At 41.9% G+C, this 17,736-nt stretch overlaps 1 protein-coding gene across 16 annotated transcripts in view; it reads right to left on the reverse strand.

Moving 5' to 3' along the window:
* Nucleotides 1–7,455, reverse strand: part of MAGI1 (membrane associated guanylate kinase, WW and PDZ domain containing 1) — a 643,929-nt gene extending 636,474 nt beyond the window's left edge. For all 16 annotated transcript variants that reach the window (XM_040246600.1, XM_040246596.1, XM_040246595.1 and 13 more), the window contains exon 1: nt 6,486–7,455. In XM_040246600.1, coding sequence (XP_040102534.1) covers nt 6,486–6,798 — 313 coding nt within the window. In that variant the 5' untranslated portion in view covers nt 6,799–7,455. The remainder of the gene's footprint in view (nt 1–6,485) is intronic.
* Between the last annotated feature and the right edge of the window lie 10,281 nt (nt 7,456–17,736).

The raw sequence follows: 17,736 nt of genomic DNA on the forward strand, positions 1-17,736 counted from the left end.
TTTTCATGAGCCTTACATTCCAGTGGGAAGAGAGACAGATAATATAAAAGCAACAAAAGAAGATAATGTGAAATTATATCAAGGCTATGAAGACACAAACCAAAATGGGGAGATGGCATGTCATCCAAGGAGCTCTCTTATATGGGCTTCAGTGTGAACACTGGGGCCAGCTCAGACTGGCTCTGGAGAACCAATTACATCCACCTCTTTGCAACTCCAGTGATGCAACAAATCAGTGTCTCCCTGCCACCAGAGCCCGTTGTTAAGCCTTTAGGAGCACACCACCAGATGAGGAGGTCTTTCTGAAGAGACACTAAATAGACAAGTCAATCTTGTGACCATCTTGGGTGGGGTTGGGGGGTGGGGGAGGAAGCAAGCCCAGAGACCCCAAAAGCAGAATTCACAGGAAACCAAGCAAGATAAAGCACTGTTTTAAAACAAGAACAGAATTATTTTGTTAAAATGTTGTAATACATTCCAATTGGTCAAAATAAACACGCAATGTCAAAACAAAACTCAAAAAAGCACAAAGAGCTATATTAAATTGTGTAATGGTCCTAAGTCCCTCATTACAGCAAGGGGAAGGGTCTGGTGGTGGTGTTGTGGTTTTTAAATTGTGTCTTATTTATTGTCTCCATTCTGTCTGTAAAAAAAAAAGTGGAAGGCCAGTTTTGGTTCCTGGGTAATTTGCAAAACCACAAAATTCACTTACAAAAATATGTAAGCGTGACCTATAATATTACCAGTTTGGGAAACTACAATCTCACCCTTTTAAACTTTTGGAGTCTGGGTTATTCAGGGAATCTTAGCATTTTATGAATGCAAAGGAACTGAAGGGGCATATCCACTTATTTTAGGTATAAAGAAAGGTCCAAATAGGTAACATACTGGAGATAACAGCACTAGTCACCTAGCTTGTTCACAATTATCTGTTTCATTTGATGCCATATTTGTTTTCTTCTTTTTCTTTTTTTTTTCAGCCCCACTGTGCAGCATATGGTATTGCAGTTCCTCAACCAGGGATCAAACACATGCCCTCTGCATTGGAAGCACAGAGTCTTAACATCTAGACTGCCAGGGAAGTTCAACGCCACATTTCCAATGTCACTCTATATCCTAGGACAGTGGTGCTCAAAATTGAGCATGCATCAGAATCACATGAGGACTTGTTTAAACCACCCACAGGCTGCACACTCCTGAGTTTAGGTATCTGTAGGGCTGGGGTAAGGGCCAGGAATCTGCACATATAACCAGTTCCCTGGTGATGTCAATGCCACTAGTCTGGGGACCCTACTTGAAATTCACTGACCCAAGAACTGGAAGCATGGGTTTTGCAACCTAACACAGCTGAGTTCCAGCTCCACTTCAGCCACTTGGATGACCCTTGGAAAAGCCACTCAAACCCTCTGAACTTCAGTCTCTGACACATAAGTCCAGTTGGGAGGAATAAAGAAATGCCCATATAGCACTAGCTCAGCCAAGAGCAAGGCCTTTTAGAAGCAAGTGCTCAAAAAATACTAGTTACATCCTACAGAAACGTTTCCTTAATCATCATGGCTCCCCGTTATCTGCTATTTCACTTCCTGTGATTTCAGTTACCTACAGTCAACCCATCTGAAAATATTAAACAGAAAATCTCACAAATACACAATTCACACATTTTAAATTGTGTACCAAGTAACATGATGAAAGTTTCCACCTTCCCACTCTGTCCTGTCCAGGACATGAATCATCCCTTTGTCCAGGGTATCCTGCCCATTAGTCACTTAGAAGTCCCATTATTAAATCAACTGTCCAGGTATAGCAATTCTTGTATTCAAGTGACCCTTACTGTGCTCAATAATGGCCCGAAAGCACAAGAGGAGAGATGCTGGTAGTTCAGATCTGCCAAAGAGAAGCCATAAAGTACTTCCTTGAAGTGAAAAGGTGCAAGTTCTCAACTTAAAATCATATGCTATGGGGACTTCCCTGGTTTAAGATTGCCCTTCTACCCCAGAGGGCAAGGTTTTGATCCCTGATCTGGGAACTAAGATCCCATATGTCACATGGCACAACCAAAAAAAATCATAAGCTGTGGATACTAAGATCTACAGTAAGAATGAACTTTCTATCTGTAAAATCATGAAGAAGGAAAAAAGAAATACATGCTAGTTTTGCTTTCATACTTAAAATTGCAAAGTTGCAGCTGCAGTGCATGATAAATGCTTTGATATTAATAAGATAGAAAAGGCATTAAATTTGTACAGTAAGGTATTTTGAGAGGCCACAGTCACATACCTTTTATTACAGTATACAGTTATAATTTGTTCTATTTTCTCATGTTGTTGTTAATCTCTCACTGTGCCTAATTTGGAATGTACCATTCGAAAATACTTCACTTTTCTCCTTTTTCAACATACACTAGAATAGTTGAAGTTCAAAAGATAGATAAGATCAAAGATTGGAAAAGATATGGCAGAACTGGAACATTTATAGCAGCTTTATTCATAATAGGTGAAAGAAAAAAACAGTCCAAATGTCCATTGAGAAACAAAAATATAAACAATCTGGTATATGTATGCAATGTAATGCTACTCCACAATACAAAACAACCAGGATACACACAATATGAAATCTCCAAAATAATTTTGTTGAGGGAAAAAACCCAGACACAAAAGAGTGCATAGTGCATTATTTTATTGATATGAATTTCAATGATAGACAAGACTAACCCAAAGTGAGAGAAATCAAACAGTCAATGCCTCTGGAAGAGGTGGAGGGAGCTGATTGGAAAAGTATAGGAGGGAAATTTCTGAGGTAATGGAAACGCTCTGTATCTTGATCTGGGTGAAGCGGACATGAGCATATACATTTGTCAAAACCCATCAAACTATATACTTAAGACCTGTGCATTTTACTACAGGTAAATATAAACCTACAGTATATATAGTACATGTATATATATCTTTTATATATATGAAGTGATCTATTTTATATAGCATATATATGTAAATTTCTTAAGGTACTTTTGTGACAAAAAACTGTCATCCCTCATTTAAAATAAACCAACTCCAATCAAGTAGATCCATTTAGCTTGATTCTTTCAAAGACCAGTCCTATTTCATATACCATTTACAACAGACTAGTTTGGTCTGTGCAACTTTCCAGAGAGCTGCCGTGAAATAGAGCAGAATTCTCTCCCACAAGAGGACCATGACATTTCCATGAGAGTGACCCATGGCCTTGGGAGTAGCTAGTTTAAGGTGGAGACAACTCAAAAGTATTATTTTCCTTTACCAATAGGAGCCTATTTATGATTAAAACACAGTAATGAAAACATAAGAAGAACAATTTTGTCATATAATTTAAATCATATTCTCAATATGAAAGATAAGGCTGGTGATGGTGAAGCCTGGATGGGAGGGGAGTCTGGGGGAGAAAGGATACACATATATATGTATGACTGAGTCCCTTCCCTGTTTACCTAAAACTACCACAACACTGTTAAGTCAGCTATATCCCAATACAAAATAAAAAGTTTCAAGCTACCAAAAGAAAAGAGAGAGAGAGAAGGCTGGTGAAATGCTTTCCAGTGCCTTCTTTCTGTAATGAAGATGTTAGAAGAGCTGCCTGCGCCTGTGTAATCATGACAGAAAACAGTAGCTTTCACATTGTGGTCGATTTCAAGCCATTCCAATGTCCCCATCCATAACTTTATTCCACTACAAGAAGAACAAGTAGATTTGCATACACACACTTGCACACACACTTTCTATGAGCATTCTTGCATAGCACACAGAATAATTTCAGGTGAAAGGAAATAAGATGGGGAGACACTAGCTTCCTTCAAGCACAGAGGCCTCTGATTCCAAACACACTTGGTTACCTGATTGACCTTTCCAAAGTTTCACGAAGATGCAACATTGAGACAAAGCCTCCCAATCTTTGGTAACTGGTGGAGGGAGGCTCTGCCACCTGTATTATCTTGCACACTGAGAATGAGCTCCCATTGATCAATTAGACACTAGTAAAACGATCCCTGCCCCCATAATCTCTAGGACAGTCAGGAACTCATGCCCATCCTCTACCAGCCATGTCTCCAAGATGCCCCTGCATGGTGACCCACAGCCGATCCCATCAAATGCTATGATGCAGTATTTTCTCTACAGCTGTATCAAGTCCTAGTAATGCAGGAACCTCAATTATGGTGTTTACCTCATAATTCAGATTCCTGACACTAAAAAAGCCTGAGTCAGACATGACTTAGAGACTGAACAACAACAAAGTCCTCTAGGAAATCTTCTCTGATCATACAACTGGAAGTTAGTTCCTAGTTTCCTAAATGCTAATATTCATTTTTTTAAGTATCATATATATTGCACTTTAAGATCCTGTTTGTACATAGGCATTATTTTCTTCCGTGAGACTGGACGCTCCTAGAGATTGAGGACTGTTTTGTAAACTTCATTTTACCTCTAACATTGCCAGCTCAGTACATAGCACATAAGTGTCTCAAAATGTTTGGTGATATATGGAGTAAGCAGAACCTGTTTTAATGTAGTAATGGTAATACACTGGTTTATTATCATTCTATACCTAATATCTAATAAAGTGTTAACATTTTTTTTTAAGCTAAACTTAAAAGCTAGACATAGAAATAAATAACTACCCCAATTTCACTTGAAACATAACAATAATAGCTGGTCTTTATTGAGCACTTATTACGTATCAGGCACTATTCTGCACCCTTTATAAGTTTATGTAATACAAAACAGCCAGTTTACAGATAACAGGAGACATATTTCCAGGTGAGACAAGGTGTTGGACCTTAAGCAAAGCTGAGGTGATGTGCAGTAAATGAGGAATATTCTCTCCTTTCAATATGCTTACCACCTTGTATGGAAAGAAGGGAAGGGATCTAACGCATAGTTCAGAATAAGTAGAAAACCGACAAGACACACATTTAGGGGAGTCCAGAGGAAGGCTGATTTCTTCATCCTGGCAGGATGCCTGAGGGCTTCTTGGAGGAGGTGTGCAAGCAGATAATGAGGACACAAATGGAAGGAGATTTCCATAACTGTCAGTCCCTCAGCTCCCAAAGCTACCAAAAGGCCTGTCTCTTCTCCCTGTCCCCCTTCTCCACTTCATCTGGAACAGGCCTGTTTCCAAAAGAGGACTAGTTCAGCCTAGCCCTCCTTTCCTCTGACACAGTCCTCCAGCTGCTGCTTGCCCTTTCAAGCACGCACGCACATGTGAACTTTTCACCAGGGCTCAACCTGGTGTTTTTGCAGGGAAGAACCTGCATCACGGTGCTTGGTCATACAAGGGACCCCTTTAAGGAAATCCATTCCTTCTCTACTTCTCTACTCAGGGACAGCCCTGAGCCTATACCAAACTAAGATGCAAGGGACTCCCCCCAACCAGCAGCCATCAGAAGGGTCATCACTCCTCTCCAAGCTTTGGAGAGGTGAATTTGCTTCCACTCCCTTCTCTTAAGTGCACCCCTCAAGTCTCCCACACTCATCCTCTTCCTCCTTGGTGGTTAAGGCTCTGCAACAAGGATTTTCAAACCCTCACTCTTGGCATCTGTGTGACCTTGGGCCAGTAACTGAACCAATATCAGTAAATGAAGCAACGTCAGTCCCAGCTTCCTTATCGGTAACATAAGGGGGTTTATAAGAAAAACTCGCTCTCAGAATTGTTGTGCATCAGAACAAAAGAGTGCAAGGAAAGCATTTTACACAGAACCTGACACACAATAAGTGAATAAGAAATAGCAGCTATAATCATCTTCACAGGGACGATGACGATGGTTGCAGTCATGGGGATGGTGGTGATGTTGGTGGCAGTATAAACTTGGGCTTGAATGGCGCTCAAATACCCTCTCTATTCTCTCCCCCCACCGCCACCCACAAGTCTGGGGCCAGGCCACACGGGTTGAGACACATGCGTCATCCAGCTGTGGGGTGAATGCAAGATCTTCAGGCTGCAGGCTTTAGGACTGAAAGGTGGTGATGCCCTAGCCCACCTGGCCAGTCACGGGGTGATGCTGATTTTTTGATTAAGGATGTCCAACAATCAAAGACCCTCACCTCCTTCATACCCATTCTCTAGGTCTGAAAAGAGCTAAGAGATCAAAGAACACAGTAGCTGCGCCCGCTGCAACACTCGCTTTGCCCCTGCCTCAGTTCCCCAACTCTCCTCCCGGTGCAGGCAAGCCACTGCTGCGCTTGGTGGCGGAGATAACAGGTTAGCAAATCGGGCCAGGGAAAAATCTCTGCGCTTCCCCGAGCTAACCCAAGCCCCTCTTCCCAACGCAGGGGGGAAAGCAACCCACAGCCTCTCAACAACTTGGTGTATTTCACCATCACTGGGCACTGGCCTCAACATCGCCCCTATGCCGCGTTCGCAGAAGAAAAGCGGGAAATCGGAAGGGGGACGGGGGGAGACTTCTCAGGCCGGTTCCCTTCTCTGGGGACGCCTCCAGGAGGCGCGGCCCGACTTACCTTGTCTGACGGCTTTGAAGGTGACGGCCTCCTTGCAGCTGTCGATGACTCCCAGTACGTCATAGCGGGGCAAGCCGGACACCCGGATCCCCTGCACCTCCAGTAGCAACTCGCCCTCGCCCAGCCGAGGGCCCTCGCCGCCGCCGGGAAGCCCCGCCGCTTCGGCAGCCGTCACCGCTCCGACATACGGAAACTCTCCGTTCTCCGCGCCCCCCAGCACCGTCACCCCCAGCTCTCCCTGGGGTCCCCGTTTTACGGTGCATTCGTGAACCCTGCTAGTCCAGTGGTTCTTCTTCTGGATCACTTTCGACATGATGAGTTACACCCCTCCTACGCCCGCCAAAAAAAAGAATGATAAAGTGAGAGACAGGTGCCCCCCACAGCACAAGCCCCCAAGCCCCTGCTGGTTCATGGGAGAGACATCTCCCCCCACAAACAACGCAGCGGGAGAGAGAAACTTGGCAGCCTCGCTCCCTTGCACACACACACTCGCTCACTCAAGCCATCATAAAACAAACTTTCTGGGCTTCCCCGCGAGCCCTGCACAGGCGCCCGCGAGCTTTGTTTGCATTCCGGTGCTTCTCGGTCCACGTTCCGGCGCCCGACCGTGCTCTCTGGGACCAGAGTCCACTCTGCGCCGCTTGGATTATTTTTTTTCCTTCCTTTCTTTCTTGCCTCTTAGAAATGCGGTGTCTCCTCTTTGCCTCCCGCCTGGGTCGCCTTTCCTCGCTGGCGGGCAGTTTCTGAGGGTGAGGGAAGCCCTTCCAGGCAGTTGCTGGGAGCCCTGGAGACGCGGTAGCTGAGCGGGGGCGGGGGGGACAGGAGGGAAGTGCCTGCGTCCCCTTTAAGCAGATACAAAGGCTCGGCTTGTTTTGTTACAGTTCATTCTATTCCGCGCCGCCGAGCGCAGCGGCCGGCAAAAGGAGACGCGCGCGCATGCGCCCCGCGACCGCCCGCCGGCCGGCCCGCCCCACCCCGCCCTCCCGAAGTGAGAGATTCCAATGTGCTTCCCGTTGGGTCCTAAGTCCGACTTCTCCAGGATCAGCCACTTTTCTCCCCCTTCACACACCCTTCTCATTCCTACTTTTATTTCAGTGCTCACGACTCTGCATAGCCCTTCGGGGGTCTGGGAGACGAGCAAGTGTTTTACTCCAACTGTCTGCAACTTAAAAACATGGGCAATCTGCTTGGGTATTTTAAAACCATTTCAAACAGGTGGGGGTTGGGGAGGCTCACACTCACCCTCGCGCTCACACTCACGCACACACGCACGCACACACGCCGGCCTAAGCTTCCTTACCGCCCTCGGCCAGTGGCTGGCCACGCTGTCGGTCACCCAGCCCACCCCCTGCCGCAATTCCCTCATACCCTGAACCTAACCCAGAGGAGTGCGCCTGCCCGGCTTCCCCCAAACCTGCACTGTGAGGGCGGGTTCTGGTCTTTGAGTACGGTGTGCTCCAGCCTCTGCGACCCTGGGGAGGGGGGGACGTGGTGGTCCCCCAAATGGGATCCGTCACACGCTCACACACGTATACACACACTTATCTGCATCCTTAAACTTTAGGGCCAACTTTTCTGGACGCAGATAAAGTATAAGGCGAGGGAAAGAAGCCAAAAAAGCAAGAGAGGCTTGGGGTCTTCAACCGAAAAGGGTCTAGCTCTTTAAAACTTGCGGCCAGAGACCTCTGGATCCAGGCGTCTGTCCCGGCTAAGCTGGGCAGCCTTTGGACTCGCCCCGGGGCCAGGAGATAAGGATCACTCCTGGGTCTGGGATCTGCACCCAAGTCCTGGCGCCCGCGGGGGCGTGGGCGCGGCAGCCACCTCTCGGAATTCACAGCCGGGAGTTGCTATTGCCTCGGGCACCGCCCGAGGGCGGGGGTAGAGCCAGCTAATGTCCCTGCTAGGTTTCGGAACGCGCTCGGGGGCTGCGGACAGAAAGAATATCCTGCACCGGCAAGGCTACCCTCCCCAAATACTCCCCAATCGGCCTGGGCGATAGTCTCCTAAATATTTTATTTTCCTCGGTGATTTATAACGTATTTATCCATCTTGGGTCACAAGAGAGATTTCAAGTGCTAAATAAGGGAGGTGAGTGTAAAGGACTCCGAAAGGACGGGGTGCCGCAGAGGTCACGGTTGAGAGCTGGGCTCTGAGGTTTAGGTTCTCACCGGTCCAGGGTCCGTGTGATCTTGACCAAGCGCTGGGACCCCTCAGAGCCTGAGTGGAACAATACCTGACAAGATTCTTGGGAGTATTACGAGGAGGACACTTGTAAAGTGATACATAATAAAAGCTTACTAGTAGTAGTACTAGTAGTAGTTTGAAAATTTAGGAATCATCCGGGGTTTCAAGTTACATGGTAATTCCTCCTCCTCTCGCTAAAACTTAAAATATATAGGCATACATTTAAATATTTTAAAGCACAGCTTATAGGGCACTTTTCTAAGCCAATAAAAATAAGAGAAGAACGTTGCTACTTCCCTCTTGAGATATCCAAAACTGAAAAATCCTATTGCCTTCTAGTATTTGTAAAAGAAGGAAGTGACCAGTTTTCCATGGCTCTTCTTGATAAGGGGAACCATCTTCAGCCTCTTTTCTCAGAAGATATCCATTTGTCTCCAGCTTGACTGGATCAGAATGAACGAGAAATTAACAAGCTTCAGCCCCAAAACCAAATAAAGATCCAGCCAGATGATTTGGGAGAATGGCACTGAAACATGTATATTATCATGTAAGAATCGAATTGCCAGTCTATGTCCGATGCAGGATATGGCACGCTTGGGGCTGGTACGCGGGGATGACCCAGAGAGATGTTGTGGGGAGGGTGGTGGGAGGGGGGTTCATGTTTGGGAACACATGTACACCCGTGGTGGATTCATGTCAATGTATGCCAAAACCAATACAGAATTGTAAAGTAAAAAAAATAAAAAAGACTAGCCAGAGATAGAAGAAACAAAAAATAAATAAATAAATAAAGATCCAGCCAGTCAGAATCTTAAGGATAGGCTCTATCATCTGGATGTTTAAGGTTGCCTTTACATGCATGGTGCTGGGACACAACACTGAGGACCACAAGTCTATCATCTTGATTCCTGAGCTCACAGACACTTTTAGGGGAAGAATCTATGTCCACATCTTCTTGGACAGCATGTACTCCCGGAAGGTAGTGGATTTTGGCAGTTTGGTTTACTGATGTAGTCCCAGTTCTTAGAACACTATCTGGTACCTTGTTAATGTTCAAGTATTCAGTGAGTGAACCCTCTTCCCAAATGCACATTTTTGCATACCACCTTAAGAGTGAAATCACAGATTTCCCTACAGATCATTGGTGAGCTTGATCCCACCTCCCACACTCCATATTTTATAACTGTGGGTGCCTACTTACGAGGAATTCTCCCACTTGCCTCTAATCAGCGGTCACCTACCTAGAGGAGTCCGAACAATAGACAAGAGCAAGTGGTTGGCAGTTCCTCCCACTGGCAGCAGCACCATTTTCCCTCTCTGGGGTTCCACATGGCCCTGAAGCAGAGAAGAGGAATGGACTTGGAATTTAGTCTACTTCAGATTCTAGGTGTGGAATAACCCCCTCAAAAAAGAAGGGAAAAATGAGGGCACAGACAGCATAGAGAGAGGTATAGTGAGACATATTAAAATCCAGGAATTTAAAAAGAAGTAATTTGAACTTTCAAAACAGCTAAGACTGCCAATTTCCAGACATTAAGTTTATGATGTTCCCAAACTCTCTGTCTCTCCTCTGAACCTTTCTGTTTGTTCTATTTCTCCTGGTTCAGTTCCTGTGTCCCAGATTGGAAGGAGCTTCAGGGCAGAAATCATATTTATTCTACCCAAACTTTGAATCCTCAGCACGTAAAGCCATCCCTCGAGGTGAGTGTGCACATACGCAATTGATGAATGAATGTGTGAATGCATGGGTGAAGTGTGACCTTAAATTATGTAGTATGTGACCTTTAGCATGAAACCCATTTAAATTCCCTAGCCTTTCAATGGTTAGTTAGGACTACACATTTCTGTTGCAGGGGGGGTGAGTTCCCCGTGGCATGGCCAAAAAATTAAGTAAGTAAAATTTAAAAAAAAACAAACATGAAACCCATTTAGATTTTGTGGCTAAAACTGATATTTATAGATTGTTTTCTTAAGAGTTTATAGCTATCTTGAAGTAGATTTTTCTTGAATATATATAAAGAAGAACCCTGTAGTCTGGCTTCCCTCACTTACATTATGACTGACATTACATTCTAGTGGGGGAAATAATGCCATAAAAGACCTAACTCTGAGGTTCACCATGTATGCCAGGATAGTTACGTGCATTATTTTATTTAATCACTATAACAATTGTGTGAGATGGGTATGGCCTTGATTTTATATGAGTGACTTTTATTTTAAAGGAAAGTAAAGCTAGATAAGTAAAGAAATTTGTTCAAGAGCCTGGAAATGATAGAGCTAGGATATGAATGCAGGGGCCTGAACCAAGGCCAACATTCAGAACTACAGCCCTATGGGAGGGTAGGATGTGGCCATCCACCATCTAGCATATTTGGGTACCAGCATATTTTGGCTCCAGTATCCACCACATAGTTTGTGCATACTAGTTAAGACACTCTCCTATCTCTTCCTTTTAAACTGAAAGAATACAGTGTTCCACTCTGGAATCCAATCTGCAATCTTCCTTCTGTGGGCTCTGAAGATCAAATAATTTACTAGAATGTAAAGAGGATTAATTTGCAAACATTTCTGAAGTGTCTAGAGATCTATGGGCTCTGGTGCAGGTGACATGCCAATATACTGTTACTGCAGAAGCAGTTCAACAATGAAATCTTAATAAATGTGATTAAGAAGTAAACTGTGACATAATAAACTGCAAAAATGATGGTCTTATTTTCCTATAGCTAGTTCCACTCAAAGGAAGAAAATCCACAAGTGTAAAATTGTGCATTTCTTTCTTCCAAAGACATTTCTTTTCAAAGGTTTCTCATTGTGAGTAAAGAAAGCATTACTGCAGTCTAAAGTGGTAACTTACCTCCTTTTTCTGAAAATGTGAAGACAGGAGATAAGTTGGTTGACTGTGAGGCAAAAGAGGACATATAAATTGGTTATCTTTTAGTTTCTGAAGAATGTCATCAAGAAGCATATATTATAGATATCAAGGTAAATGCTTCATTTTCAATAAGGTAACTGACTCCAAACTGGTAATTTAGAGCAGATCAACAAAGGAAGTTAAAACCCTTATTTCAGATAGAGGGAAACAGATAGTGAGGATCACTTTCTGAGTCATCTCCTGGAGGCACTTTTATGATTCACTTGATAACGTGTTCTTTTCCTCACAGGGAGGCAGACAGGTTTTTTCTGATCATAGTACCCCTCTAGTCCTTTCAGATAGGGAAGAAAAAATAAAATGTTAATTCTCATGATCTTCCAAGCAATCGCATGTGAACTATTATTTTCATATCCTAGAGGAAGGACTCCAGGAAGAGTTTAATCCTGGATAATGTTCTGGTTCACTTCCATGGGAGAAAATTAATACTGGTAACTGGAAGATTTGAAACTTCAATGTTGGCTGTGAGGAACCAAGAGAAACCCAAGAATTTATTATGGGAATCTCTCCTAAAATTTCCCAAATATTCAGCTATACTGTAGCATATCATCCTGCATAATTCCACTGAAACTATACCTGGTGACAGTAAATTTCCTTATGAACAGGATATTTGCAATTTTCTTCATAATAGATATTTGTATCTCTTATCTCCCACCAACTCTATGAAAATATAGTAATTGGAACATGGTAGATGCTTAAATAATAATTTGATTAGTGAAGGTGTTTATTCTGTGTATGTCTTCTTATTATATATTTTAACTATTTTTATTGCATTGAAGCAGAACTGAATGAAAGAAGAGGAAATTACACATTGAAATCAAGGATGCAATACGGGAATTTTAAAAAATGCCCCATAGTATAAATTATTGCTGAACAACTTTAAAAATAGATAAATAAAAAGGCAGAATTAAATAATTCAAGATTGTATTACCTACTTTTATATTTGGGTTTATCTCCTCCTGTACTTTGGCCAATACAAATATACACACATTGACACAATCTACTTTCTTTAGTTGTCTCTCTCCTCATTTAGGATTTATAGTTAGTTTATGGAATAAAATAATCTTTTATACCTTTTATTGTGTGTGTGTGTGTGTTTGTGTGCTCAGTTGTTCAGTCGTGGCCAACTCTTTGAGACCCCATGGACTGTAGCCCACCAGGCTCCTCTGTCCATTGGATTTCCCAGGCAAGAATACTGGAGTGGGGTGCCACGTCCTCCTCCAGGGGATCTTCCGAACCCAGGGACTGAATCTGCATCTCCTGCATTGGCAGATGAATTCTTTACCACTGTGCCACCTGGTAAGACCCTTATCTTTTATTACTCACCAATATATCCTCAAGTTTCTATTTGTTAAATATAAACCTATTTCTATCACTTTTATCAGCTCAATAATATTCCATTCTTTAAATATTCCAAAATTTATTAAAACAATGCCCTATTCACGATCATTTAGGATTCTGCATGAGACTAAAGTAATTATTTGTATTAGGATGTTTTGGTTGCCAGGGACAGAAACTTAGTTGAACTAATTTAGGAATAAAAGGAAATGTATCAATCCATTATAACTGGCAAGACTAGAGATGAAACTAGTTTTCAGCAAGCCTAGATTAAGAGGCTCAATCAATGCTATCAGCTTTATCCCTCCATCTCTTGGTTCTTTTTTCCTTAGTTGCCCTCATCCTCTCATACTACATATGGACTGACCTTCCAAAATCCAGGAAAGACAACCACGTGCATCTAGGTTTAATAATCCCAAAAGAAATATTTTCACTAACAGATGGGAAAACCAGTAAGAGAAATTTCATTCTATTAAAGCTTTCACTTTCAATTGTGGAGAGTATAGATGGAATTTGTGTACTTTTCACCAGCTTTGAGAATAAACACAAGTAAGTCACAAACATGATTGGCTACCCGATCAAGCCTGGCAGTGTGTGTGAGACTCAGGGAAAAGGCATTAAGGTACGTTTCTCTACAAGCTCCTATCGTGGTTGCCTCTTACGCAGTTAACTAAGAGTTCCAAGAATACAAATACAGTGGGAGTTTGATTTCAATCAAAGCTGCAGTGGTTGGCCCACACACTGGTAGCTATTTTGAATAAACTCTGAAGCTGGCAGTAGTGCAGGATTGTACCCTTTACAAAGGAAGCCAGTCAAGTGTTATACTTATTTAATACAGATGGTTTGTTAAACTATTTACATAACATCAATTTCAAATATTCTGAAATGAGTCTTAAGTTTTCCTGAAGCTAAACCAAAAAAGAGAAAGTTAAATATTTTAAGATGATCCGTGACAGTTGGTAGATTGTTAGATTGTTTTTATTCATTTGTTCCTTCAACAAATGCTGATTAAATACTTATTTTGTCAATTTGCACTACACACTGACGGTATAGAACTAAAAGACTCACTAGGCTTTGTTGGTGTTTTGGGGGTTTTTTTTGGGGGGGGGGCTGGAGGAAAGTTACCTCCTAATTGGATACACAGACAAAAAAAAACACAAGTTCAACTGTGTTGGGTAAGTTCAATGACAAGGAGCTAGGGTCATCTTGGTAGACATCTCTTTAGGAAAATTATAATTTGCAAACATGGCTTCAAAAATTAAAGGTGCCATTTTTAGAAGAACTTCTTGCCTCCTCTACCTATAATTTATTTTAATAGTATTTTAATAAGTGAAAGTGAATGTCCAGTTTTATGATCGCATTATGATACTTGAAGATATGTTTCATGGTTACAGTTGAATATAGTGTGAATATGTGCTTCCATAAAGGACAACTCTGTCTTGCCACAAAGTGATCCAGCAAACGCTAGGTGGAGTTTTGGAAAATGACTCAGCAATCTGGAATCTGAGCAGCCTTGCTCCTTGAACTGTACTATCTTTGGAAAATTGTTCCCTATAAAATCTTGTAGCCAGATGAACGAGGACCCCCAAAGATGCAGTACTCACTTTCCAGATTTAGCACATTCCTAGAATTTTAAACTCATTTTCATGGACTGTTGCCCAGGTGAGGGGGGCTTAGCCAAGCCAGGAACAGTTATGAGCAACATCCCTCAGGAAGTCAGTTCCCAAATTTGGAGTGCTTGTATTCTGAACTTTCCTGACAATACTGGCTGAGAAATTCAGCTTGCCTAAGTTTGGGTACCCCAAGGATTTTACATGCAGCAGAGAACTCCTGAATTAAGCTAAGTGTTGGAAGACATTGCAGTTTTAATTATTAAGTTAGCCCCCTGCTTTAGTGAATGCACAAGTTGGCATATGTTTGGGAATGTTTCTATTTCCAAACTCACAGCAACTGCATTTTTAAAATGTTTGACCTTGATCTTGTGACCTTTCCTCTAGAATCCTGAGAGTCCTGGGAACACTCAGCTGAGTGATGGTAGCAAAACTAGACAGATAGCAATTCTCTTTTTCTTTTATTTATTTATTTGCTTAAATCTTAGGCTACTTTGTTTTAAACTAGACCCAACTTCCCTTTCAGTTATTAATTTTATTTAAATCTATCCTCTTGGTATGACTTTACACTTTGAATTGATACCACTAAAGCCTAAAACTAGTAAAGCTATGTGACCCACCTGCTAAGGCAAGCTGGCATTTTGACACTGCTCACCAGAGAGCTGAGACTGTTCTCTAGATTAATGTTTTCAAGTTCTATGATTGCTGTTCAGAATAAGAAACAGCACATAAACATATATAAACACACACACATATATATGATTGAAACAAAAATTTCAGGAAACCGTATTTATCCTTTCTGCATATGATGTACTATGCCTTGGGTTATGGCCCACAGCCATATTTCTTAACCTTTCCCTGTATTACCTACAAGCTAAGAATGGTTTTATGTTTTTCAGTGGTTAAAAAGCAAACAAACAAATTATCATGAGACACATTTACAATATGTCATGTGCTCTTCTGAGCCTTTGCATTTATTGACTTGTTAAATCTTTAGTGGTTAACATATTTTGAGGGAGTGCTCAGTGTGCCGGATGCTTTGGTAAGTGCTTTCAATGATGCTTCCCAGGTAGCTCTAATGGTGAAGAATCTGCCTGCAATGAGAGGGGCCTGGGTTCGGAACATCCCCTGGAGAAGGGCATGACAACCCACTCCAATACTCTTGCCTGGAAAATTGCATGGACAGAGAGCCTGGCAAGCTAGTCCATGGAGTCACAGAGACGGACATGACTAAGCAACCAACACTTTCTCTTTCACTCTATGAGGCAGAGGATATTAGTAGTCACACTTAATAGATGACAAAACAGAGGCCATATCACTTGCACAGGATTACACAGCTAGGAAGTGGTAATTAGGATTTAATCCTAGGTTTCTCTGCTTCCAAACTTGTGGTTCTTAATACTATTGATGTTTTCAGCTTCTTGACCATAGCTTGACACATAATATGGACCCAATGTATATTTGAAGAATGAGTGAATACATGTATGAATGAATGAAGGATGCAGAGATAGATTGATGGTATCCCATAGACCCTGCCCAACTATGAGAACACAGATAAATTAGGTGATTGCTTGGTGCTTTAAAAAGCAACCAACCAAACAAATAAACAAAGTAAATCCCTCATTTATTAAGTGCTAAATACTTCATGTGGGCTTTCCCGGTGGCTCAGCAGTAAAGAAACGCACCTGCGCACCTGCGTTGAAGGAGATGCAGGAAACTCAAGTTCGATCTTTGGGTCAGAAAGATCACCTGGAAAAGGAAATGGTCATCTATTGCAATATTCTTGCCTGGAAAATTCCATGGACAGAGGAGCCTGGTGGGCTACGGTCACAAGAGTCTGAAATGACTTAGCAATTAAACTACCACCACCACCACCAACTACTTTATGTAATTGCTTTCAATATCTTTACTCAATTAACCCTCATAAGGGCACTATGAGTTAGATGCTATCCCTGTTTTACAAAAGGAAGGACTGAGATCCAGAGAGGTTAAGTACATTGCCTAAGATGGTACGACCAGGATAGTTAGATCTGGTGTGACTAAGACACATGATCTTCTTAATTACTACGTTATGTACTTCCATTTATTAATTTCTAATGTCACTGTAATACCTACCCCTGTAATTCTGTAACCAAAATAGACAATGTATCAGAACCTTCATTAATAACTATAATATTTTCCAATGACATATTTCTCTACCAAAAAGTTAAAAACTCAAGGTGGAAGAAGTAGAGGAGGCAAAGAAATGCCTTCCAGTACATGTGATGTGTAAATTGTTATTAAAATGTTGTGTTATTTTTGCAAATGTTCTATAAATCTATAATTATTCTAGAATAAATTTTTCAAGAACACGATGAAGCACATGAAAAAATGTTTAATTTCATTAGTCGTTAGAGAAATGCAAACAAAAACCTCAGTGAGATACTACTATACCTCCACTAGGATGGGTACACTTTTTTTTTAATGGAAGATAAGTGTTGGTGCAGATGCAAAGAAATTAGAACACTTATGCATTTTTGCTGTAACTATACAATGATGCATACACTGTAAAACAGTTTGATGGCTCTTCAATAAGCTAAATGTTGAATTACTGTATCACCCAGCAATTAAATTCCTAGGTGTATATCCATATATGCAAAAGGATTGAACACAGACATACAAACAAAAACTTGTATGTGGATGTTCTCAGGGGCAATTGTCACAATAGCCAAAGATGGGAATAACCCAAAAATCCATCAAAAATTATGTTAAAGAAAAGGTAGCTTTCCATACACTAGAACAGTATTCAGCTGTAAAAAGGAACAAAGGACTGACATACGCTATAAAGCAAAAGAACCCTGAAAACATGATATTAAGTGAAAGAAGTCATATACAAAAGACCATATAATGTGTGATTCCATTTATATGAAATGTCCAGAACAGGCAAATCCATAGAGATAAGAAATAAATTGGTGGTTATCAGAATTGTGGGGAGGCAGAAGGGGGAGTGCTAGTTAATGATCATGGGATTTTCTTTTGGGATGATGAAAATGTTCTGGACCTAAATAATGGTGATAGCTGCACAGTACTTTGAATGTACTGAATGCTACTGAATTGTACACTTTAAAATGGATAAGATAGGGAATTCCCTGGCAGTCCAGTAGTTGGGCTTGGCACTTCCACTGCAGTGGCCCAGGTTCAGTCCCTGGTC

Source organism: Oryx dammah, unplaced genomic scaffold (genome assembly GCF_014754425.2).
Source record: "Oryx dammah isolate SB20612 unplaced genomic scaffold, SCBI_Odam_1.1 HiC_scaffold_9, whole genome shotgun sequence".
Lineage (NCBI taxonomy): Eukaryota > Metazoa > Chordata > Mammalia > Artiodactyla > Bovidae > Oryx > Oryx dammah.